The following is a 24040-nucleotide window of genomic DNA, read 5'->3' on the forward strand; positions in this document are numbered from 1 at the left end:
GTCTTACTTTTCCACGGGCTAGCTCAAGAACTATGGGCCTCTGTAAAGCTTCCAGATATTCTTTCCCAATGATCTTCTCTGTGCTTTTTCCTTCAAAGACGTTTTTAGCAGCTGGACGTTCATTCGCATTTTCAACTTGAACATCTCTTATCTAGCAAAGTAAAAGCAGAGAAAATTTGTGTAAAGAGCAGCATAGCATTGGCCTGGGGTAGGCTAGATAGACTAAATCACCTAATATATCTTTTTTATTTCTTCATTTCTGGTTCTGATCATTAATCTTCCATGATTACTGTGTCTATGTTCTCAAAAGAAACCAGCACTCACCACTGGGGAAATAAGCAACAGAAAAACTCACTGTATAGCCAAGTACCAAACCCAGTTTGTATTTAGGAAATGTCATGATTTGCAGCTAAAACCAAGGACTTCAGACAACCTATTGCCACCCAGGTAGATGCTTGCACACCAGTTGTTTGAAGCTATAGAAGCTGCATGAAGCAATTTCAAAATACAGGAGATATTCTGAAGTTCTGGCTTATGATGTTAGATATATTCTTGCAAAGTCTTATTCTATAGGAATCAGCTTATCGAAGAAGCTCGTTTTAGTTGATGAGAATAGAGAAGAATAAAAGATTTAGCTCATCTTCTGAAAATTAGTTCTTCAAGATTAGATTAGCAGTTAGATAAATGCAGGAAAGATTTGGCATGTTTTAAGTTGTCTGCTGGCATTAATTACCGTAATTTTGATCAACTGGTTATCATCATTGTCAGGATTTCTCCATAAGAGGTTGACATCCACACCAGAAGAAATCCGGTATCCTGCACTTTTCTGCAGTGATGCTTTCACCCGATCAACATACACTTCAGCTGAGTAAGCAAACTTATATAGCTTGTCGTTATTTAAGCTTGGTCCAGTAGTGTGCCCTGTTTGGACAGCAAAAACAAACAGCGTTTTAGAATCGACTAACTCACACAATCTGTCATTTTCTCTAAAAAAAAAACCTTTAGAAAAATTAAAAATGTAATTGCCAACAAAAGATTTATGGGACTGATCCTGCTACCCTTGGTTACAGAGGCTGTCCCACTGGAGCAGCTGGGTTTTTTTGTGATTAAATTGACACTAATCTCATAGATTTAAGATAAGAATGACCACAAAATCCTTTGTTCTAGCTCTACACTTAAATAAAAGGCAATCAAATTCTTTACTTTGGATACGTTAGCATTAGAAATGAATCCAAAATGGTTTGCAATTCGAAATACTTTAATTGATCATGCAATTTATGTGCTTAGCAATTTGAAATGCACTGACATAATTTGTTGAAGCCAACAGAAATTGCTCTCTGCATCTTTTGCACGTGTATTGGGAATCTTTCCACTGAGAGCCTTGCCCAGGGGTGACATGAATGTAAAGAAGACGTGAAATATTTTTTAGATAATTAAGACCTCATTCTTTAAACTAAATAATTGTTCCCATATCTGTGCCTCTGCTGTTAACTGATGTATTTTAAGGGATACAAAAGCCAAATTCTAGCATAAATGCAACTAGCCTATGCAATTTACAGTGCCGTTTCCATCTGCATTAACGACAACTCAGACTGTTCCCTAGGGATTCAGTTGCACTATCATTAGTGTAAGTGAAATTTGTAGTATACAAATGACTTTCATTTTTCCTTTATAAAACTACTTACTACCACACTCTTTCCTATCTTATCCTTCTCTTCTCTCATGCACAGCCATGTGGGGAATGTGTAGCACCAGTCTCACAACTCTCTACCCAGCCTCAGGCACAGGAATTAAGACCGTGCTCCTAAAATCTGGGGCTAAGAAAAACCAAATTCTTCTTTAATACCCTTGAAATATTTTGTCACGAAAGGTCTATGTAACATCCCTTTTCACTGCTTTCAGGGGCTTCCCTCCTCTAGTGTGGATGGCTACAAAGGTCTCTTCCACGGAAGAAAAACTGATGAAGTCAGTTAGTAGAGGGAAGGGAAGGGAGGAGAAGCTGGCTGTACACAAAGTGCTCTTGCATCTGCAAAGCAAATACACATACAGTGACCTCAGTTGCTATCTGTTGTGCAGCACGACACTAGCCTCTGGAACCTGAATGCTACACCACTGAATCCATTGGGAATTTCTTCAGGAGGTACAGAGCAGACACGACAACTTCACAACAGAGTTAATGTAAGAAAAGCAAAGTGCTGTCCTCAAGGAGATGCATCTTAGTCTTATGACAAGTGCAGGGGAAAAAAAAAAAAAAGAAGAAAAATCTCTCAAAACATCTCAGACAAATTCTTAAGCACGTGGTAATGTAATCAGTGTAATCAGTGTGATCAAAGTCCCTTGCATAGAATCAACAGGCTGCCTTGATTTATGTCATGTCCCTCAGTGCTTTATTTGACTCTGCTACATAAATTTCAAGTCACTGCACTGGTGAAAGGAAAACCAAAGTCTTTTCTTATTTCACTCTCAGATTTTAAATCCCAACAAGGTAGGTGCACAATGTAGTTCCATTATGGCTAAATGGATATAATCTGCAGCATCCAAAAAACCCCTTTTTTAAGGTTTTGCTCGCTTCCTTCCTCTGTTCACTCAGATGTCACAGCCATAGACTAAGGTCAGCTTTGGAGAACCTTTCCCCGACGAAAACAGCGACACCACCAAGTTTGGTCTGCAAGTTGCATAAATTGGCAAAGCTACACAGAACTAAACTGACTTATGCTTTACGCCAGCTGGAAATGTGGGGCAGCAAGTTTGGTAATCCCAGGGGGAACAGCTTGTTTGCGTGTGAGAGCTCAAAGCTGTAACTATTGATTTTTTTTTTGCAGGGAGGCTGAAGCGTTCATGTTGGCACAACGTGGTGCTTCTGGTTTTGCAGGTCTTGTGTCCCTGCTTCAAAACAAAGTCACCAAGAGGCGTACAACCCTTCCTTCATGTTCACTGTGGATTTCCTAGCCGCTTCCCCAACGCCCCTCACTCCTATCAGCTTCAAAGCTACATTGCCTTTGAGAGCAGCAGGTGGTCAGTGCCTGCCCAGAGATGGTTGCGCCTTTCAGGGACTCTCCTGGTTCCTTGCAGTACCTCGGAGCTCGTTGCTTCCTGGTTCAAAATGTCTTTCATTTGCAGCAGAAATAACAGTACTAATGATTTAGTATCGGCTGAGATTTTACGATTGCCACCCACTAGGTGCTTTCTAAACGTAGAAGGTAACACAGTCCCATCTAAAGATAAAAAGTGTGGGAAAAGCATGTCCAAGGAAAATTATCTGAGTGCTGAAAGACATGTTGTATTAGTTAAGGTGGATGTTTGTGGTTTTGCTCTCTCTTTTCAGTTAAAAGCACCTTTCACCTATCCTCTTCCTTTCCCCACAGCTCAACCCACAGATCTTTTTTCATTTTGCAAGAGTTCCTTCCTTCTTCTTCCCTTTTAGCATTTGCTTGTCCCCACATACATAAGAGCTGTTCCCTGCTGAAGGAAACACAAGCAAATGACACAGCAGCTTCTTGCAAGTGTCATGGAAGAGATGAATCATTGCAAAGTATTTCTGCGAGCTAGAAGAATATTAGGTTCTGAAAGCTTTCGCTATCTCATGCGTGGAAAATACTGCAGGAGCTAGGGCAGAAGACACCTTTAGTTGCAAGACTGGTGTCACTGATGGAAAAGGGTGAGCCAGTGGTGGATCATGATAAGAGAAGCAGCAGGGATGAGGCAGTATTGAAGGCAGTCCCAAGGAGTGAGCACTTACCTTAGTGGAAATGGGGAAGCCAAGAGAGACAACTGGAAAGTGTGGTCAGTTTGAGAGGCAAGGAGGATATAAATGGCCAACACAGTGTCACTGCGCAGAACCAGTATTCAAAACAGCATAACTAAATTTTCATGCCATCTTTCCTGAAGAAAACACTGGTACTATTTAAAAAGGAATATTCCTACACCTTTCTGCTAGAAACCTTTCTTAAACCTCCCCCCCTGCCTTTAGAAGCTCTTTCCTTTGTATTCAGCGCAGCACTGGGATCCCTACTGCTCACATAGCTGTTGCCATTTCAGCTGATAGCAAATGTCCCACTGACTGAGAAGGGAGGAGAGACGGACATAAAGACTGCAATCGACCATGCTCTCTTGGGGTCAGAAGTGCCTGCTTTCAAGGTGGAGTGCATAACACATAGTTTGACTAGTAATGTTAAGTGTCTGTCATTACGGGTAACATGCCAAGTCTATAATTAAATCATGATACTGTATAATACAGAAGGTTACACTGCATGAGTAGAGGCAGCTGTCAAGTCCTGTGCCTTTTATTAATACACATGGCATGCACAGCATGTGCATCTCTATCTCCTTGCTGGCTCTACCTTCATAAATTATATTTGCCGCTGTTTCTGATACTGGATAGCTTTAAAAAGCAAAACCCATCCTCTTCTTTGAAACTGTTTTTCAAGTGGAACTGCAGTAGGAAACTTTCACGTGTGCTGATCTAGCTGACTTCAAAGAAAAGAATATTCCTTCAATATTTCCAACAGGCAGCGTGGCCTGATGGAAAGGTAAAACACCCATCCTAATAACAGCACTGTCACCGAGGCACAAAGTGGCCAGTAATTTAGCTCTCAATCTCTCTGCACAAGAGAGAGATGAGACCTGGCAGAGCTGAAGGGAAGACTAATTAATGAGAAAATGCTTGCTCAGTGCCCTAGGGATGTAAAGTGACAAGCAAATATTACTTCACATCAAGAAGGAGCTTTGCTTAATTGATATTAAGAAGAAGCTGGGAAAAGCAGACACCAGAAATGTGGCACATCAGTACCTAGCCATAAACATTAATTGGCAGTCTCATGAAATACACTCCTGGGTAGAGGAACTGCCTGCAAACCTCTCTGCTTTATAACTCCTGTTCCAAGGGGGTACGGTGGTTGCGAGAAAGGTTGCTGCTCTTTGCTTTTACAGACACAAGTGTCCTGGATCCCCTGCAGAGAGCAGGAGGAGGCACTCATGAGAGCATCTCTACAGCCTTTTTAACAGTTTAACCTAGGATAGTGTGTCCCCCTTGCTCCTCATCATGATGCAGACATCCTCATTAAACTAAAAACTAGGTGTCTGCTCATGTTTTAAGGTTGCTGCTCCTCTAAATTTAATGTCAGGTTGTACATGAAGGGCCACTACTAAAGACACCTTTCCGTGCTTCTCACACTGACACTGCTGAAGCTGGCAGTCTCCAGATTTCATACCCCTGGCCTTTGTCAGGACACCTAAGTAAAGCCCTGCTCCCAGGGCTTGTGCAGACATCCAGGTTTTCACAACTTAGTGCAGAGCAAGCTCCCCATGAAATCAATGGGATCCTTGTTATTGACTGCAGTGGTAGCTGAGTCAACTGCTCAAAAACTGAAACCTGGAGAGCTCTGAGCACTTCCTGACTCTCCTCCACCAGAGCACGTCTGTGTGTTTCACTTTTGAGCGTGTGGATAGTCCCTTTCAAGTCGGTGCCCCACAGCATGTCCTGACTAAGCAAGGTCAAGATCCACAGTCTGATGGCTCACACCGCTGGCCCTGTGCTCCTGAAAACATTGTCTCCTCCATCCCCTCTGCTGACATGAACATTACAAGCACTTAAGCCTTTGTAATTACTAAATGCATTTTGATCACGCGAGGACAGATGAGTAAAGATGATCGGTTTTGATGCAAAACAGATCTGCGTACGCACACGGGTTATGCCTTTGCTAAGCCCAAAGCTGAACTAAGCCCGGTACAGACCTACCTCTAACAGAGGCTGAGTAGGTGGAAATGATGCAAAGGAACAGCACGGTAAGAAGAATCATGCTGGACTCCCTGGAGCTCCTGACTGAAGCATGAAGTGTGAGAGCCTCCAAGAAGTGAGCTGCCGAGAGCGGAGGGACGCTTGCAGAGAGAGCTGCCGGGTCAGCCGAACTGTTTATCTGGATGTAGTAAAGGTCAGATTCCAAACTCCGCACTCAGGTACTAAGTTCATTGAAGGACTTCCAGTTAATTATTAAGAACTAAGGTAACTGGTGGCTTCTAACCCATTTTATCGGTTGACTCAGCTTTCATTTTTGACTACTGAGCCCACAAAGCCACATTTCTGAGCGGGGGAGCCCACCTCCAGCCCCAGCAGAACCAGGAGTTCCTGCCACTCCTCCTCTGTCTGAACGAAAGGGCATTCGGGTCTGTTGCTGCCAGGGGCCAGATCCTGACCACTGTCTCCATTGTCTTCTATCAACTCTGTGATAAACCCCGGAGGCAGATGTTTTTTTAACAGTTTTCCTGAAAGCAGAAGTACATGGGATTTATCAGTGCCACCCCAAAAAGTGACGCTACTTTGTTAGCGTGACTCAGATGCAATGTCAGTTCCTGCTATATTGTATTGTACCAAATAAATTCTCTTTCAACAGCTCCAGCCCATCACCTTATTGCAGTGGCAGAGGTTAGAGGCCGAAAAGATGAGAAACCAGCCATTCTGTCCCACCTCAGTGAAGAGTACCTGCTTGGCTAGGTCTGGGAGTGGGGCAAACCACGTCCTCCTTTTCACCCCCTTTTCCCCTTTTCTCATGCTCACTCCATCACTTACCCTGATAAGCCCCTGGCTGACTAAACCACACACTTCCCCATTTCCTCCAAGAGTAAATCCCAGGCCATCTCACACTAAGCTTGCTAAAGGAACTCCTTGTCCCTCAGGTGACAGTGGGGCAGTAGGTCACCCCCCACATTCCGCGGCACCCCTTGGATGTCACGGCCTGCGAGGAGGCACCCTCTTCCCCAGCATACAAAGCCTCCCGGGCTCTGCGAGGAGGGAGGATCTGGTCCTGCTTGGAGAGGAGGCACACCCATGAGCCAACACCACGCTCTTTTGCTCCACTTCCAGAGGTTGTTCTAACAAGACTGCGAGCTACAAACACCCTGAGTGAACCAATGCCACCCCAGGCTGTGTTTAGCTGCTCCCAACAGTTTCTACCACCAGCTCCTCTGTATTAGTAAGGGATTGTAAAGTGAGAACAGCCTTCGCCTTGAGTGGTACAAATGCTGCCTCTGTTGCCTTATGGTAAAAGAGAAGCTGAGCACTGTGGATGTCAAATGTTGCTGAGCAGTGAGTAACAACAGGTCCACATCAAAGCCCCTCACTCGTGCTCATCTCTCTGCAGCTTGTGGAAGTTGCCCCGGAGGTCTTCATTGTGTGTGCGCGTGTGCGTGCACGTGGGAGGGAGGAGATTAGTAGGAAAACCTGGGGACCACTACTGCTTTCCCCAGTTTGTTGTTATTTATGCTGCTTCCCCAGCGCAGGCTGTGACATGATCCTGAATTCAAGAGACTGAGGCAGAGGACTACAGCTGATCCTTTTGCTCCTTTTGGTAAACAAGGACCTTGTCAGGCTTTCTGTGCTTTTTTTAAAATATAAAGACACTCTCTGTGTGCAAAACCAGCTCTGGCTAGAGAGAGACCAGAGGTATGGATCCTGCTTCAGAAATGTGATGTTCACGCTTCACTCACAGGTAGGAGTTGATGTTGGTCTGAAATCTGGAGAAGAGTAATTGTCCTTTTCTTATGCTCTTGGGACACAGGAAATGTATTTCTTCCTTGAAATAGAGTTATTTAAAAAAAAGGCCTCTCTTAGACACTGGAATATCAGAGGCCAGATCCCCTGCTGAGTTAAATCAGTATATCTCTTTGGACACCAGTGTAGTAGTGCCAATTATAGAACTAAGGATGTAGCCAGGATGTAGAGAAATAGTGTGTGGAATATCCACCTGTGTACATATCTATAGTGCATACTTGGTATATTCTTCAAATGTCTAAAACACAGGAGGCCTGAGCCTCACCTCAGTTGTGCGCAGAGTAAATCAGCAGTGATTTCCTTGAAGTTGAATGACATCAATGAAATAAGTGTTGCGCCCACCAAAGTCCATTACACGCAGAGGCTGCAGGATCAGCCCCTGACATGCGCTTCATGCCATGCTGGCATATGTACTGGGGTCAAAGTGTTGCTGTTGCTGTATATTTTCCAGAGTCCAAACTATAAGTCTCGTATCTTTATATAACCTAATAAAACTAATGAGGTTTCCTCACATCTTCTGAGGTCAATGAAATGTTTTTGTCTTCTCTTCACAAGCGACAGTGTGAAGATCCTGGTTTTTGACTCAAGCTTTCAGCTGTGTGCATCAAAGTACCCAAGCTCATCTTTGCCCTTCAGCTGCTGCCTGCACGCCCCAGCTCCTGCTGTTTCACTGAATAAGACACCCCCCATTTCTGCCACGGAGGGCAGGAGGGGGAGATGCACAGCCAAGCCACTGGCTAAAGGTGGTCACTTGCATCCTAAGCCTCACCTCAAGAGCGCTGCAGCCAGACCTGCCCTGCAGAGAGCGATGTCTGTGTCCGCACACGAGCCTCTGTGGAGTATCTTTCTTCCTCTCTCTGTACTCTACCTCTTGGCCCACAGCGCTATTTGTACAAAACGCTTTGATATGCAGTTTTAAACCATGGGGTGCTTAGTTCTGTTGCTGGGAGGAACTCACCATTTAAATGAGTCATGTTATGGCTCTATCAAAATAATGAAATTCAGTTATAGACAGCTCTTTCTCAGTATCTGCAACTTCATTTTGCTCTGTCACCACTTGGCACTTGGCAGACTTCAGAAAACACTGCGTTACTGAACGTTGTTTGAGGACATAGAGGTCTGGATTAGCAGTACTGCTGCTTTGGAAAGTGCAATATTAGAAAAACAGATTTATAAATCAAAATGCCTAAGCAGTTTCTACATTCTAAGAAAAAGCACATCTGAATATTATGTGAATTTGTTAGATGCCCTTTTGCTTGTTTAAAAAAGCAAGCAAGCAAGCAAGCAAACGGGCTTCTATCAGTAACAGATCTGCAGCCTTTTAATGACCAAAGGAAAATGAAGGATTCTTTACAGGGACAGTGGCACATTTGGACTTGTGTGAGGCTGGTGTGTAAAGCTAGATATTAATAGTAACACAAGTGAGGTTTTAAATAGACACTAGCAAAAGCAAATGCAAATCTAACTATTTTTAAAGTAACACAGGGTATAGGAATCACAAATGAAATCAAATATTACAGCAAATATTAAACACAAACAGCACTTAAAGGTCAGTGTCCTACTATAGCGACACCATACAGTTTTGTGACTTCAACTTAGCTGTAGTAAACCTGAAACCAGCACTAAAACTGACAGACTGTGTATATCTGGAACCAATGAAACTTGAGATAAACACTGATGCAGATGAAAAGGGTACTATGGTAGCACGCACTCGTGTGTTTGCTGACTTCATGTGCCTCATTAACCTGGGGTGAATAGATATCTACATCCTTAGGCTGCTCAAAATCTGTTTTTCTCACATAGCATAATCCCAGTCTCCCCAACTGGCTCCTGCACCAGGGCAGCATTCTTTCATGAAGTTATCTGAAGGTGAAAGAACATGGCCCTTCGTCGAGTACTGACACAAGGGCTCAAGACGCTAATTGGCGGCAGCCTTTAAAAATGTGCAGTGTGAAGGCGCACACCCCTTCTTAGGGGGCGGAGGGAACACGGCATTGCTGGGGGACCTTTGGAGCTAGTAAAGTGCTCTGAGGAATGTCACCACTTAAAAATACTTCACTGGCCCCTGCGTGAACTCGGTAGTGTCATCAAAACCATCATCGGATAAAAATAAGGTTTTCTTCCTTTTCGCCCCTCTCAGTCCTGCGGAGCCGCCGCAGCCGCAGGGCGGGAGGAGCACCCCTTTCCTCAGGACGCGCAGCGGGGGCGTTGCCATGCCGGCGTCTCCTCCGGCCGATTCCACAGCACTCCTCGGGCCCTGGAGGCCCCCAGAGCCCGCCCGCCGCACCCACCAGAACACAGCCCTCAGTGTAAACCCCCTGTGCGCACCGGGACGGGGGCGAGAGCGGCTCCCCACCGCCCCGCACAACCGGCACGGACGCGTCCCGCCCCGGCAGCCGCCCGCTCCTTGCCAGGGGAGGGGCACGGGGCCGGGACGCGCCCGCTCAGCACCGGCATGTCGGGGCGGGGTCCGCCAGCGGCACGTGACCGCCGCCCATTGCCCGCCGGGATTTGAAGTCTCGGCGGGCCGGGACTCGCGGTCGCTCCTCCTCCTCCTCCTTCTCCTCATCCCACCGCTCTCCCCTTCCCCACCCCCGGCCCTGCGCCTGGGGCGGCTCGCGGGTACGTTGCAGCCTCCTCCGCTCTCCCCGCCGCGTCCGTTCCCCGGGGGGGGTGGGGTGGTTGTGCGGGACTGGTGTTCGGGCTCGGGTTTCCTCAGAGGGAAGGAGGGGAAAATGGCCGCCTACCAACGGCCCGCGGAGCGTGACCGCCCCTCTCCACGCCGTCGCACGTAACGCTCGGCTGCGGCTGCAGCCTGCCGGGGGGGGGGGTCCAGGCCCCCCGGGGCCTTGCGGGCGCGGATGGCCGGTCCTGTTGAGTTATGAGGTACTTTGGCGCGTGAGCCGAAATAGCGCGTGTTTCTATATCTATAACGTATATATAAATACAACTGTGTATATCTATAGATGTGTGTGTGTGTATGTGCCTATATATACATGCACAGATAGGCCGTGCTGGCTGGCACTCGCCAGCATCCCGACTCCCTGGGCCTTGAGTCTTGACACCCCCACGTAGGGAAAGCGGGTGCGTTAGAAAACGCGTCAGGTTTTCTGGCGTTTTGCATGTTTTCCAGCTTTTCTGTCACTGGAGAAGCCAGGGGAATGTTTTTCCTGCTCTGTAGATGCAGTGTTCTCTGGTGAAGCAGTTACCTTTGGAAAACTATACAGCTGTTGAGCACAAGGGAGCTACTAGTATGAAAAAATAACACTTGCCGTTCGAAAGAAAAGGGTATGACTGCAATTGATTTGAACACAGAACGTTTTTCTGAGTCATGCTTTAGTCTGTTCATCCCCTTACTTGCAGTGTTTTGTCCGCTGGCAGTGGACAGCATCAGTGATTGGCCAGTGTCTTTGGTTCGGAGAAGAAATAAATAAATCGATGTTGATGGGGTACGTCTTGTTCACATTTCCCCCTCTCCAAAAAAATGGCTTTAGGCGCTTTAAAATTATATTTCTTTAACATGCTGCCATAGTTATGTTGCAAGATGCCTGTTCGGGTCTTTGAGAATAGTTTGTGCACACCTAATAGTACTCCTGGTTTCTTTTACGTTTAATCCAGTATGATTCCCTACTTTTACGCAGTTCTGTTTTCACAAAGTTTTTAATTAGAAACTGTTGAATAGCTGCAGATGTAGCAGGCAGAGTTTTAGACGTGATCTGAATACAGGTTATAATCTCTCTAGTATTTTATGTGTTACAGCTTATAGAGGCACTAACCTAGCTTTAATAAAAAAAAGACTATCCCTTATTTATTGTTTTTTCTTTATTCAAGTTTACGGTAGGTGTAAAGTGATATTTGTTTTAACTGAACTTCTTAATAACAGTCATACTGTTGTTTTGTTTCTTACAGGATTGGAGAGGGAGAAGCTTGCTTTTAATGAAATATTTATCACATGTTGAAAAACAAGTCAGTAAACCTGGCCAAAAGCTAATGTCATCAGAAACACCAACAGAAAATACCATGTTCCCTGAAGTTCCTGATGTGGAAGGAAAGGTGGAGTCAAGTGGCAATCCAGTAGAAAGACAGGAGGCAGGCTCAGACCAAGAAGAATGCCTAGAGCTTATGTCCAAGAGGCAAAGGAAGAAGCTATTGAAGCAGAAACAGTGGGAAGAACAAAAAGATCTACGGAGGTATGGTTTGCAATATCACTTTCCTGGAATCATGTGTAGTATTTAGTGCTAATAATGATGTGTCAGCAGAATTTGCGTTTTGATTGCTTTAGCAAATCAAGGTAGTTGAACCAGTTTTCTGCCAGCCAGGTTTAAAGCAGTAGTCACAGGCTATGCCACTTGCATATGAAGAAACTGTAAAGGTAAGCATGCTCTCTTCATACTTGAAGTGTTCCTCAACTTGAAGAAGATTCTCAGGAGGGATTCAAACTTGCATGTTTTTGGTTTGTCAGAAGGTGAAGAATTATGTGTGGCCTTGTTCCGTTGTCAGGGGGCCGCCCTCTTTCCCTGGTGCTTTCAGACTCGGTGGATCTTAGAAAGACAGTGAATAAAAAAAATTATTTTGACACATGATATGCTGTGCTATAAGTTATGTTGACTTACAACCTGTTAAAAGTTTTGGAAGATGATGAGCTTCTGTATTATTCTTTTGTTGAGAGAAAGCATATCTGAAAATGGGCTGATGGTGGTTTATCCTTGTCCTGCTGAATGTGAAGCATTCCTTCCTGAGACAGTGACTGTTAAAGTTGCTGTCTCTGAAATGTGATCTCCCAACTGCCTGCTCCCATTGGAGCAACAGAGGGAAGTAACAATTGCTTCAAAAGCCTTTTGAAAAGCTGTTCACTGAAATAGGAGGTAAATTTGCCTTCCACATTCTGATTCTGATGCTGCAATTTTGGCAGTCTTTTTGGTTGTTCCTGTTATGACACCTGACTTGGAGCACCCTTAAATCCATGAGACTCCCACTATTGACTTAGTGAATTTTTGTCAGGTGTCTCTCTTTGTAGGTAAATACAGAAGTTCACAAAGGCAGAGTATGTGTTTCGTGCTGGTATCAGCCTAGCACAGATGCCAGCAATGGGATAAGTTCAAACTATCACAGTCATGAGACAACCGCCTTGATCACAGAAGTATGCATTTATGTGCATAACACATACCTCAGCAGATTTGGCTGCACTCTTTGAAGATTTGTTTGTTTATTTGTTTAGGCAGAAACGAAAAGAAAAACGCCAAAAGAGAAAACTGGAACGTCAGTCAAAATCCGACTCCAATAACGAAGGGAATGACAGCAAGCGCATGCGAAGGGAAGTTGTTCCTAGTATGCTTCGCCTCATTGTGGACTGCAGCTTTGATGACTTGATGGTGCTGAAGGTAAAAGAAATTTACCCATCCCATACAAACGTTGAGAGGTTCTCCAGTGACAGCACTGATGCGATGTCAGAGCACAAAAACTGGAGAGCAACTTTCAGAGGACAGTTAGCATGTTTAAGGTTGCGGTGACACCTAGACCTGCTTATGTCAGTTGCTGAATTTTTTAGGGTTTGGAATGTACCTTTGTATAATCTTGCCAGAGGTTTTGTTTGCCTTTATGGAGATGCGGTAAGTTGGTTTGGTTCCAAAAACAAGAATATAGGAACAGTTTGTACCTTGTGTTCACCATGAAGTTAAATGCAGTTCCACTTCAAAATGGTTTTGCTAGATGGGCTGCATGTGCCACATACAGTTACTTTCTCTTTTGAAGTGGACCTGAGGCTTTCAACTCTGTCAGTAAATATTTGTGAAAATGAAAATTATGAGCATTCTGAGGATACTGAACTTTTTCTGTCAGTCACACGAGGCAGTTGGGACAGGAGGACACTGTTCAGCCCGTCTCTAAAATTTCAGCATGGATGAAAGAATGGATGAGATGTTCACAGGATAAATAAACATGAGAAAGATCAGCATGATACCCAAGCCACTGGTCAAGATGCTTGGTATGGTGTTTTGAGATCAAAACAGCTTTTAGTCTATGAGGAAAGTATGGCAATCTGCAGCCTTTGGTTTCTGAGGCAGACCTCTTCCCTTTTACCCTGAGCCATTCTGCCTCTGCTTGGAACTTCACTGCCCTGCGAGACTGCTTGAATTCAAGCTTCTGCAAAACCCATCTAGCTGCTTGTTGAGTGTCATGCAAAGCATGTGTAACCCTAAAGAGAGGCTAGTGGTGCTCACCACAAAATTTTGTGGAAGCTCAAGTCAGAATTTGGGAGCTTGGTTCTCTGAGGATCCCTTCAGCAGTGCCCTAGAAGAGACCAGAGGACTTCTTCGATAGTTTCCAAGCCACTGGCTGGGCGCTTTCTGCTGACCTTCCTCCTTTGTAGAACACATTTCCTTCTTAGGTCAGTCAGAGCCCCTGTTAGGCCTAATATAAAATCTGGCCCTTCTGCAGGTGTTTGGGAGGGGTGAACTGTTGTAAGTGAAGATGGTTGTGGCCTTTAGCAATGAGGTTAATGAGATGCTTTCTCTAGTGTCTGCAAAAACTTGCATTGCAATGTTGTAGTAATAAAGTTTAGTTTACTTGAAATCCTACGGAGGTGTCAGAACGTTCTCAAAGCACTGCATGAATCAGAGCGATATGGTGATGTTTCATTTTAAAATGAGAGTCAGTTATATTTACAAATCACTGCTTTGGGGGCACTGATAAGAAAGTTATGTAATGTACCTCACAAAAAAACATTATCGACTAAAAATTCAGTCTGCTGCATTTTAAGTAGTACTAGTTAACTGTTGTCCAAATTGTCAGGTCAGAATGCTGGAGCCAGCCCCAAAATGATTTGCATTATTCTGGGATTCTTCAGGTTAATGATGCATATTTAGATTTCTTAAATATAAACTGTATATTCTTAGGGTTTTCCCGTGGGTGAAAGCCCGAATATTGTCACAGTGATAAATCTGCTTGATTCCTTGGATCAATTTTGAATATGTTACTGCATATAATTAAATCTCAGTGATTTTTTGTTTGTTTCCTCGAATAATGCAAATCAAGCACATGCATAGAGCTGTCTAAATCCACGTTTGTGGAAGATGCGTGTGTTTCCTCGTCAGCATAATCCCTTCACAGTGGCTGTTTTTTCTCTGAGTCTCATGTCCACTATCTCTCAGTAGTCACTTTTGCCAGTTAAAAGCTTCCTTTTTCTCTCTTTAGCTTCTGACTGGCTCATGGTAAAGCATTTTGTGGTGGTCTGTCTGAAGGACTATGTAAAAACAAATTGTGTTGTATACAGGATGTTAAGAAGCTTCACAAGCAAATTCAGAGATGTTATGCAGAAAACCGCAAAGCGTTTCATCCCGTGCAGGTATGTTTGAGCAAACTGAGCACTGACTTTTGAGAAAAGCATATGAGAAAGGCAGCTGTGACCCAAGGGGTGAGAGCTGTAGCAGAAAAAAAATACTTAAGCTGCTTTTTTTAAAGAAGAAAATTACTTCTGTTGTAATAGATTAATTTTCAACCCACATGTTGTAAAAACCCCTGTATATATGAAAAAGTACGTGCATGCAGATGAAGAGTGCCAGATACTGGTGTGCCACTAAAATACTGGTGATACTCAGTTTTATCTGTGACAGATTTAAAAAAAAAAAAAGTGAGTGTAAGCATGTATTTGTCTTTTAAATGTGTCACTAATGGTATATGAATTTGGTCTTAGTGCCACTTTCAGCTAAAAATAGTTAAAGAGTTTTAGCTAATAGTTAAGGGTAGAGAAAGTCTTCTACTGAGAGGAAACAGGCACACTAACATCTCAGTATTTTGTACCTCTTGTTCTTTTCAAAGTTTTACTTGACCAGCCACGGGGGACAGTTGAAGAGAAACATGAATGAAAATGACAAAGGATGGGTGAACTGGAAGGTGAATAATTGACTATTTCTGGAAAAAGAAATCTTGAATATAGTTGCTAACTAGGTTGTTAGTTGTGAAGGATCTGTGCTTTTTCCAGATGGGTTTTTCTAAGCCATCAGAGCAATTGCATATTACGAATAGTCTGACTCTGTGCTTTTAATTTATTTAACTTAAGTAGGCCAAAGGCTACTTGTCTTGAATCTAAATTTGATTTTTGCTTGAAAAACTCCACACATAGCCATTTTCACCTGTTTTTATTGAACAGATTCTGTTCCCTGATAGACTAAGCAAGACTACTTGGTCTGGACAGTTCTGACAGTTATCTGTCTTGACTGTGCTCCTTTTTTTTCTTGGTTAAAAATAAGACTTTGGAGTCATGAGGTGATTCCTTTTTGTGCACCTTCACTTCCGTTATGTCACCTCTCAGCACTGAAGCGTTCTTTAAAGAAGTAGCTTGTCTTATGGTCAAACTCATGTTGGTTTTCCTTGCAACTTCCTGTTAAACCAGTATTCCATCAACTTGAAATGAAGAGCACCTTGTGAAAATAAAACCAGTTCTACTTTCAGCACGTCTTGTGCGATAGCTGCTTTGCAAAATCATAGCCTAAACCTCTCTTATCAAACAAGTAATGTTACCTAAGCATTTACCTATGGTTTTGCTTTTTTTATAAAGGTGGACTTGAAAATTACTTGGATCCCTAGGAGAAATATGGTAACATTTTAAGGGAATCACAAGAACTTAAGGACTTGCAAAGTTCTTTTGGGCTTTCAGAAAATTTCCTGGTGATTTTTACAAGTTAGTGCTGTAGGGACTGTGGGTTATTTATGCAGAAATCAGTCTACACTGCGCTACGTACTTAAACATGAATGAGGGATGTGGAATGACTGCATACTGTTGGATTTATTTTTCCTAGTTCCATCTTGGGTCTGTAAAGCTTGCCCAGCAATTCATCAGTTGAATGTAACTTCTTTTAACTACCTTTTTTTGAGGATATCCAAATTAGAACAGAGCACTATGGTGAGCTAATAAAGAAAGAAGACCTAGTATATCTTACCTCAGATTCCCCACACGTTCTCAGTGAGCTTGATGAGAAGAAAGCCTATGTGATTGGAGGACTGGTGGATCACAATCACCACAAGGTAAGCCCTAGGTCCATTTCTTTACAGCTCCTTTTGTTTGGTTGGTTTTTGGCATTGTATTTGGCATTAAATGCTGTTCATGTGTAAATTGACAAAATAAATAACAAGAAAACTTCTTCAAAAAAGACTTACTTCAAAAAAAATTTGAAAAAATGGGAGGAAAAAAGGCTTGTGGTGGTAGCAGTAGCCTGTGTTCCAGAGTGCAGACACGCTGAGCTCTTCAGGATTTTATCTTTTCATTTTAAATATAGGGATGGAATTAATAACACTGCTCAGCTTACTGGGGCCATATTTTCAGACAGAAGGGTTTGGTTTCGGTTCATGCACTTGTGTGTGTGTGTGTGCGGGTGCTTGTATGTGCACGTGCCCAAATATAGATGAAGAGCAACACTTGAATCTTGGATGTCCTTTTTTAATAAGTTTCTGTGTCAGAACTTGGCTGAGTAACACACGTGCCTCAGGGAGCTGGTTCCATACCTGTACATGGGATTGTGCTGTGTGGACCTGAAATGTCCTAGAGAATCCTGCTGGGAAAGTAAAACACTGTTACAGGTCTGCTTCAAAAACACTCCTGTGTAATTTCTGGTGACATGTTTAATACTTCAGTGTGATGCTAAAAAAAGGAATGGATCTTAAGCCTTACCAAATAATATGTCAGCAGTTATTCCACAGTTCAAGGCTAGGAGGGAGCTAGAGCAGTTCCTTTATATAGTCATTATGATATAAAGCATTTACACAATTTTGAAGTGTTGTTGTTTTTTGTTTTTTCTCCCCATCTTGGATGCAGGAGTTGCCAGGGTTAAAAAAAAAAAAAAAAAGCTGCTTTATCATTTACTCTTCCTCTCAAAAATACTGAGTTACTGCAATCTGAGTAACACTGTACTTAAGCATAAACTGACCTTTAAAACGGGCTCTGGCTGGCATGTTCTAGAGCTGTAGCTGCATGACCAGTTTAATTTACAATCCTTTTGACCATACATCGCAGTGGGATGTATATTCAAAGTAGCAAGTTTTCCAAAGGTGGCCCTTGAAGCAGGTGCTGTCTAACCAGGGTAGGTTTCTTGTTGTAAATATCTCCTAAAGCAAGACCACAGCAATGCTGGCAAGTCTTGCCAGAAAATGATACTTGTAGTAACCTCTGTGGGCTGATCTGAAATGGTAATTCTCACTCCAGTTGTTTTGGTGTCTTTCCCACAGGGAATTACTTACAAAAAAGCTGTAGAGCAGGGAATCAGTCATGCACAGCTCCCGCTTGGAAACTTCGTCAAAATGAACAGTCGGAAAGTGTTAGCCGTCAATCATGGTAAGTTTTCAGTCACAAAATAATGATACCTGCAATACTCAGAACTCGAGCCCTCAAAATGTGCGTTGTAGTGCAGACACCTAATCTTATTTTCTGTTGATATTTCTTGAATCCAGTTGCCTTTGGGATGCAATAATTGCCCTGACCTTTAAATATTTCAGGTATGGTTAACTGTAAAAGATGATGTCTTAGGCAATTAGAAATGCACCTCCTATTGTGTTGATTTGTCCAGTGAGTAATTTTGGCATTCTCACCATCCTGGTCTTGTTTCCAGGCTTGAGGTTTGAGTGGGTAAAATGTTGGAAACTATCCCATGTGTTTTATCCCGGGGGAGGATAAATGTGTGTGATGTTATCACAGCTTTGGCCGGCTTTGTGCAGCATTTCTCCACTGCTGAGCTTCATAACTGTGTTTTTACCTGGTTTCCTGGTTTTGATGAAGTATACAATTGCTTAACTCAGTCTTGAACCCCACTCCTTTTCAGTTTTATTATTATATTATCTTTCAGTGTCATTGAACAAAAATACATGCAAAATGGAGCCCACTCAGACCTTTATGGTAATTTTTGACATGGCATCCGAGTCTTTATTTTGCCACACTTCAAGTTCTTTTATCTTACCTTGCTTTATTTCAGGTTTATTAGGTAGCACATTGCTCAATGATAACATTATTTCTTAAAATGCTGTTGATTGATGAGGTGTGTATTTGCATGATAATAAAGATTACTTAAATGTGGAGGAGAATATAGTATATAAGTGGAATTAAAAATTATCAAACCACATGTATTTGTAAGATTTTACATGTTTCTAAAACTTGATCTTTAAATGTTGCTTTATGTAGACAAGAGTAGGACTTTGTGTTACTCATCAGAAGTTACGATAGCTGTAGCTTTCTGCTGCAGTTTTGCTGCAATAATCTTACACTGACCTCTAGTGTCAACATTTTTGGAGGCTGTCTTCTACATGTTTGAGCCCTGGGTGTCAATTGGATCACCTACATTGAGACTTTCATTTCCCTGCTTTATGGTCTTGTGCATGTTTTTTTGTGCCACTTTTAAGCACTGATCCCACTGGAGTTGAGTTGCCGAGGTGTCATTTTGCATGAGCTTGTCTTCCCTTGCCCTTCTGAAACACTTCCAAATTGAGCGGCTGAGGGAGTTGGGACTGTTTAGTCTGGAGAAGAGGAGGCTCAGGGGGGACCTTATCGCTCTCTACAATTGCCTGAAAGGAAGTTGTAGGGAGATGGGGGTCGATCTCTTCTCCCATGTTATGAATGACAGGACGAGAGGGAATGGCCTCAAGTTACGCCAGGGGAAATTTAGGTTGGATATCAGGAAAAATTTCTTTACAGAGAGGGTTGTGAAGTATTGGAACAGGCTGCCCGGGGAGGTGGTGGAGTCCCCATCCCTGGAGGTGTTTAAAAACCGTGTGGATTTGGTGTTGAGGAACATGGTTTAGGGACCCTGACAGTGCAGGGTGAATAGTTGGACTCGATGATCTTGAAGGTCTCTTCCAACCAGATGATTCTATGATTTAAAGGCTCTTAACACACAGACCCTTTTTAAGGTAAAGTTTATACTATAGCGGTGTTTTGCTTAAGATTTTGGGGCAGCAAAACAAACACAACTCTACCACCAAAAGTAGAGGCACCTTCAACAGTTGTAATTGAGACTCTGGTGTTTATTCTAATCCTAATGGTTCACAGCTTAAATTCAAAAAGGCAGCTTTCACAGGAGATGCTGTTTGGCTTGAGAAAGGTGAACAGAATCCAGCTGCCTCTCAAATCTCATGTTATAAATTTGTGTAATTGTGTAATTGCTCACTCTTTCTGTTTTGATTTGGTTATTCTGGCTTCTGGGTTCTCACCCTTGGTGCAGAAGCTGAAGCTAGCAGAGTACAGTACAGAGCATGCCAGATGAGACTGTGGGACCTGCCTGGTCCCTGTGAAGCTACTTTTGATAGGTGTGAATTTGGAAAGTCCTGTAGGAGGAGAAACTTTCTGAACCATCTTGTCAGTCTTTGAAGCACTTTAATTAAATGGGCCCTCTGGTGGTGGGAGGTGGACAACGGCATCAACAGCGAAATTCACGTGTTGCTTTTTACTTATTTATTTGTTTCTAATACTCTCTTGGGATATATTTCCACAGGCAGTTCAGTGCCTGCATTTCCATGTTAAAAATGGCATGAGGAACACACACGTGTGAAAAAATTGATGCTAGAAAACTGACAAGGTGTAAGACCAGACTTTTTTTAAATCGATCTGGAATTTTAAAACTTGGAAGATTCGAGATCTGTGTAAACCACTGTATTGCAAAACACAACTGCAAGTGTAGCTGAGAGTTTGTTTCCTTCCGTTCAGGTTTGCATCCCAAGGCTAACATTTTGTAATGTATATTACAGGGACCACATTGCTCCATTCCAGTCTACAATGATGTCTACCAACTGTTCTGTCATAGAATCATAGAATGGTTTGGGTTGGAAGAGACCTCAAAGATCATCTAGTTCCAACCCTCCTGCCATGGGCAGGGAAAGCCTCCACTACACCAGGTTGCCCAAAGCCTCATCCAACCTGGCCTTGAACACTTCCAGGGATGGGGCATCTACAACTTCTCTGGGCAACCTGTTCCAGTGCCTCACCACCCTCTGAGTGAAAAATTTCTTCCTTATATCTAAGCGAAATCTCCCCTTTTTCAGTTTAAAGCCATTGCCCCTTGTCCTTGCATAATATTTTCGTTGCTGTTGCAGCCCATCATAGAAGCCTCTGTTCTTATGTGGAAGCTGCTTTTTTTCCCCATCAGTTCTGTTTTTCCTATGCAGATGAAGGAAGTTCCAAAACAAAGTAGAAGAAATGTACTCCTTGCAGTGGTCTTGTCTCTTATGCCAGCATTTTTGCCACAGATACTTTCTGCAGTAACTCACAGTGATACCAATATGGCCGTTTGAGAGCTCATACCTTCACAGTACGTTTCAGGTGAAAAACCTGCTGAGTAAAATGGCCAACTCTTCAATGTCAGTGTCACAGAGAGCAGCCGGCTGTCAGTAAACCTGGATCCAGGAAACCTTCAGTAAATGTGATGCTTTTCTGTAACTTGACTCTGAGAGTATGAGATCCATGCTGCTCCTCCCGTTCTGAATGCCTGCCTAACTCTCTGTAAAGTTTTTTTTCCCTCCACAGCTCCTTTGATCCTTTCTCGTATGCTGTCACTTGGCATCAAGAACGCTTGTGCTGGGTGCGTTCTTTGAAGTCAGCATTCTCCAGCAGTGTTAGCACTATTCCTGTAGCCCCAGGCTCGAGGAGCCACCCCCCTGTCCCAGATTTGTCACCTGTCTGGCTTACTCAGCAGTCCTAGGCCTTCCTCCTACTTTCCCTGCTGCTGCTGAGCCACAATTTGTTTTGAGAGGTTTTTTTGGATAGCCTAGGATTTTCCTAAATAAGAATTTGCTGATGAGTTTTGCATATATTGCAATTTGGAGCTATTGTCAATCAGGAAAAGTTGTGGGAGCTGAAACAGGAGTAGGGTGACTGTATGGTTAGCGTAATAGAAACAGCAAGAAAGGGTCACAGAACTGGAAACTAAAAAGGACTTTTGCTGTAAGCTCAGATGGAAATGAAAGAGAAAGCTAATTACAGAAGGTTTTAGGACGACATTGGGCTGTCCATATGTTAGGGAGGGGACAAAGTCATTGTTAAAGTGCATCCACGGCAGTATTCCTGTCCAACATGGGAAAGCATTGGTGTCTGTATGGAAGGCACAGGTGAGACCTGAAGTACTGGGGGGACATTTCTCTCTCTGTCCTTGAGAGAAATTAATCCCAACTGGAACTGCTGCAGAAAAGCACAGTCTTACAGCTGGAGACTCAAAGTGTGCTTGGCTTTAGATTGCAGCCGTAGCAGAATTGCTGTGTCTGCATCTGCCTGTACCATCAGCTTTACTCTGAAGATGCCACAACCAAATGCATGTAAACCTCTGTAAAGATGGATTTAGGGGTGGGTTCCTGTCAGCACTTCATTTATCTCCCTGTAAAAACACTGATCATCTTTCTTGACATTGCAGTGTTTGAGATCATCCTTGCCTACCTGGAGAAGAGAGACTGGAAGGAGGCCTTTTTCAGTGTCTTGCCACAACGGAAGGGGGCTGTTCCTTTGGGAGAAGCCAATGATTCGTCCAAATATGCTCTGTCTGGAAAAGAAGATAAAGACAATGACTCGGACAGCAACTAGGCTTCAGAAGGAGACGACAGGAAAGATAAGACAAGTCGTTCATGGCGTAAAACTGGGATGTGAATTAATTACTCTTTGAAGATCATCTGTTGCCCTTGTGATACTGAATTGTCTCAGTGCTCGGTAGTTTCATAGTTGACCCAGAGCTGTTTCTGGACACGAAGGATAAAGATAAATGCAGGTTTTTACCCTGAAACTTCCATGTTAATAGCTTAAAAAAAAAAATTAATGGAAAATGCAGAATTTATTTTGTTTCCCAAGGAAGCTATTTAATTTATTTTTTTTGAAATGTTATTTTTTTTATACATACCAAGTTGGGTGTATTACCCAAGAGCATTAGCAGTTACTATTTTAATGTATGTATTCCTCTCCATTTCTGCTCTAAATTTTCTTAAAAGCAGTGAATGACAAGCATTCCTGTGACCTCAAAACCTGTACCACTAGTGCCTGTTGCAAAGCATGCATGAACACTTAAAACAACAAAAAAACTCCAAAGTTCTGATTTCCCTGAGCATCTCAACAGACAATCACAAGGAACTGAACTGCCTTTATCTGCTGAGCCACACTGGTTTCTGTACTGTGTGTAGTTAGCTGCAGTCAGTAGATGAAATAGGAGTTAAGGCAATGCTTTATACTTTAGCTGGAGTGGGATGGGTGTCTGCACAAGTGCAAATCATGTGCCTCACTTGGCACATGGTGCATGTTGAGGTGAGGTTACACAGTCACTTTTGGTTACTTCTTGATCCTCTTAGCAAAATTTATCTCACAGCCTTGGAAAATACTGGGAGACAGGGACTGTTTCTTACAAGTCACTTACTCAGTTTAAGTATACCAGCTTTCACAGAATCACAGAATGTCAGGGATTGGAAGGGACCTCAAAGGATCATCCAGTCCAGTCCTCTGCTGGAGCAGGACCACTTAGATCAGATCACACAAGAACGTGTCCAGGCAGGTTTTGAACATCTCCAGAGAAGGAGACTCCACAACCTCTCTGGGCAGCCTGTTCCAGTGTTCTGTTACCCTTACTGGGAAGAAGTTCTTCCTCATGTTTAAGCGGAACCTCCTATGTTCCAGCTTATATCCATTTCCCCTTGTCCTGTTGTTGGATACCACTGAGAAGAGCCTGGCTCCATCCTCATGACAGTCACCCTTTCCATATTCATAAACATTAATGAGGTCCCCCCTCAGTCTCCTCTTCTCCAAGCTAAAGAGACCCAGCTCCCTCAGCCTTTCCTCATAAGGGAGATGCTCCACTCCCATAATCATCTTTGTGGTCCTGTGCTGGACTCCCTCAAGTAGTTCCTTGTCCTTCTTGAACTGAGGGGCCCAGAACTGGTCCACAAGTTTTATCACATGCTGTATGTATTATATTGTCTGTCAAATATTTTTCCTTTAGGAAAAAAAAGAAGTCATAGTCTCAGCCTTGGCTGGACATTCTGATTCAGCTTCTTTGTAACTGACTTAAGCTTTTGCAAAGTATTGAAATGGCTTCGCTTCGCCCCTGTGAGCCTGCACCACCTCTGTCTTCTGTAGGGACTAGCCAGGTCCCTGCAGCTTCTCAACGAGTGCAGCTATCTCCTAAGTCAGCTGGAGAGCGTTAAGAACATGTCATGGTAACTATTCATCTGCGCTGAGCTGGAATCAGAGGGCTCATCCAAGCATGACTTGGCTTGTAGCCATTTTTATTCCTCCCTCTGTTGGTACTGCTTTCAAATGGCGACTAGTCCCTGTGGTCTGTAAAGGGTTGGCAACCAGCTGGTGATGACTTTATACACTCAGTGCACTTCTCTCTGTGCTTATTAAACAACTACAGAAAAGTTTCTTCTGTTGAAAGTACGGGTTGTGGTTTGTCACTCAAGTAATGTGGGGGTTTTTGTTAGGCTTTACCAAAATGTGACTGCTTTTCTTCCCGAAGCTAGATCAGCTTTTTCGTAAAAGCATTGCTGTTT

At 43.3% G+C, this 24040-nt stretch overlaps 2 protein-coding genes across 2 annotated transcripts in view; one reads left to right on the top strand and one right to left on the bottom strand.

Moving 5' to 3' along the window:
• The window catches only part of MTTP (microsomal triglyceride transfer protein), a 28411-nt gene extending 22613 nt beyond the window's left edge, over window positions 1-5798 (bottom strand). The window contains exons 1-3 of the mRNA XM_009986961.2: window positions 5738-5798; window positions 734-921; window positions 8-151 (exon numbers count right to left, since the gene is read on the bottom strand). Of these exons, the coding sequence (XP_009985263.2) occupies window positions 8-151; window positions 734-921; window positions 5738-5798 (393 nt within the window). The remainder of the gene's footprint in view (window positions 1-7; window positions 152-733; window positions 922-5737) is intronic.
• Window positions 5799-10079: 4281 nt separating this feature from the next.
• Window positions 10080-23149, top strand: TRMT10A (tRNA methyltransferase 10A). Its single transcript, XM_086612374.1, has 8 exons — window positions 10080-10168; window positions 11456-11736; window positions 12765-12927; window positions 14817-14888; window positions 15362-15436; window positions 16418-16567; window positions 17765-17870; window positions 21925-23149. Exons 2-8 carry the CDS (start codon window positions 11483-11485, stop codon window positions 22089-22091), a joined length of 987 nt encoding a protein of 328 aa, XP_086468500.1. The 5' UTR covers window positions 10080-10168; window positions 11456-11482; the 3' UTR covers window positions 22092-23149.
• The last annotated feature ends 891 nt before the right edge of the window (window positions 23150-24040 follow it).

This window comes from Tauraco erythrolophus, chromosome 5 (assembly GCF_009769465.1).
Source record: "Tauraco erythrolophus isolate bTauEry1 chromosome 5, bTauEry1.pri, whole genome shotgun sequence".
NCBI classification, from domain to species: domain Eukaryota; kingdom Metazoa; phylum Chordata; class Aves; order Musophagiformes; family Musophagidae; genus Tauraco; species Tauraco erythrolophus.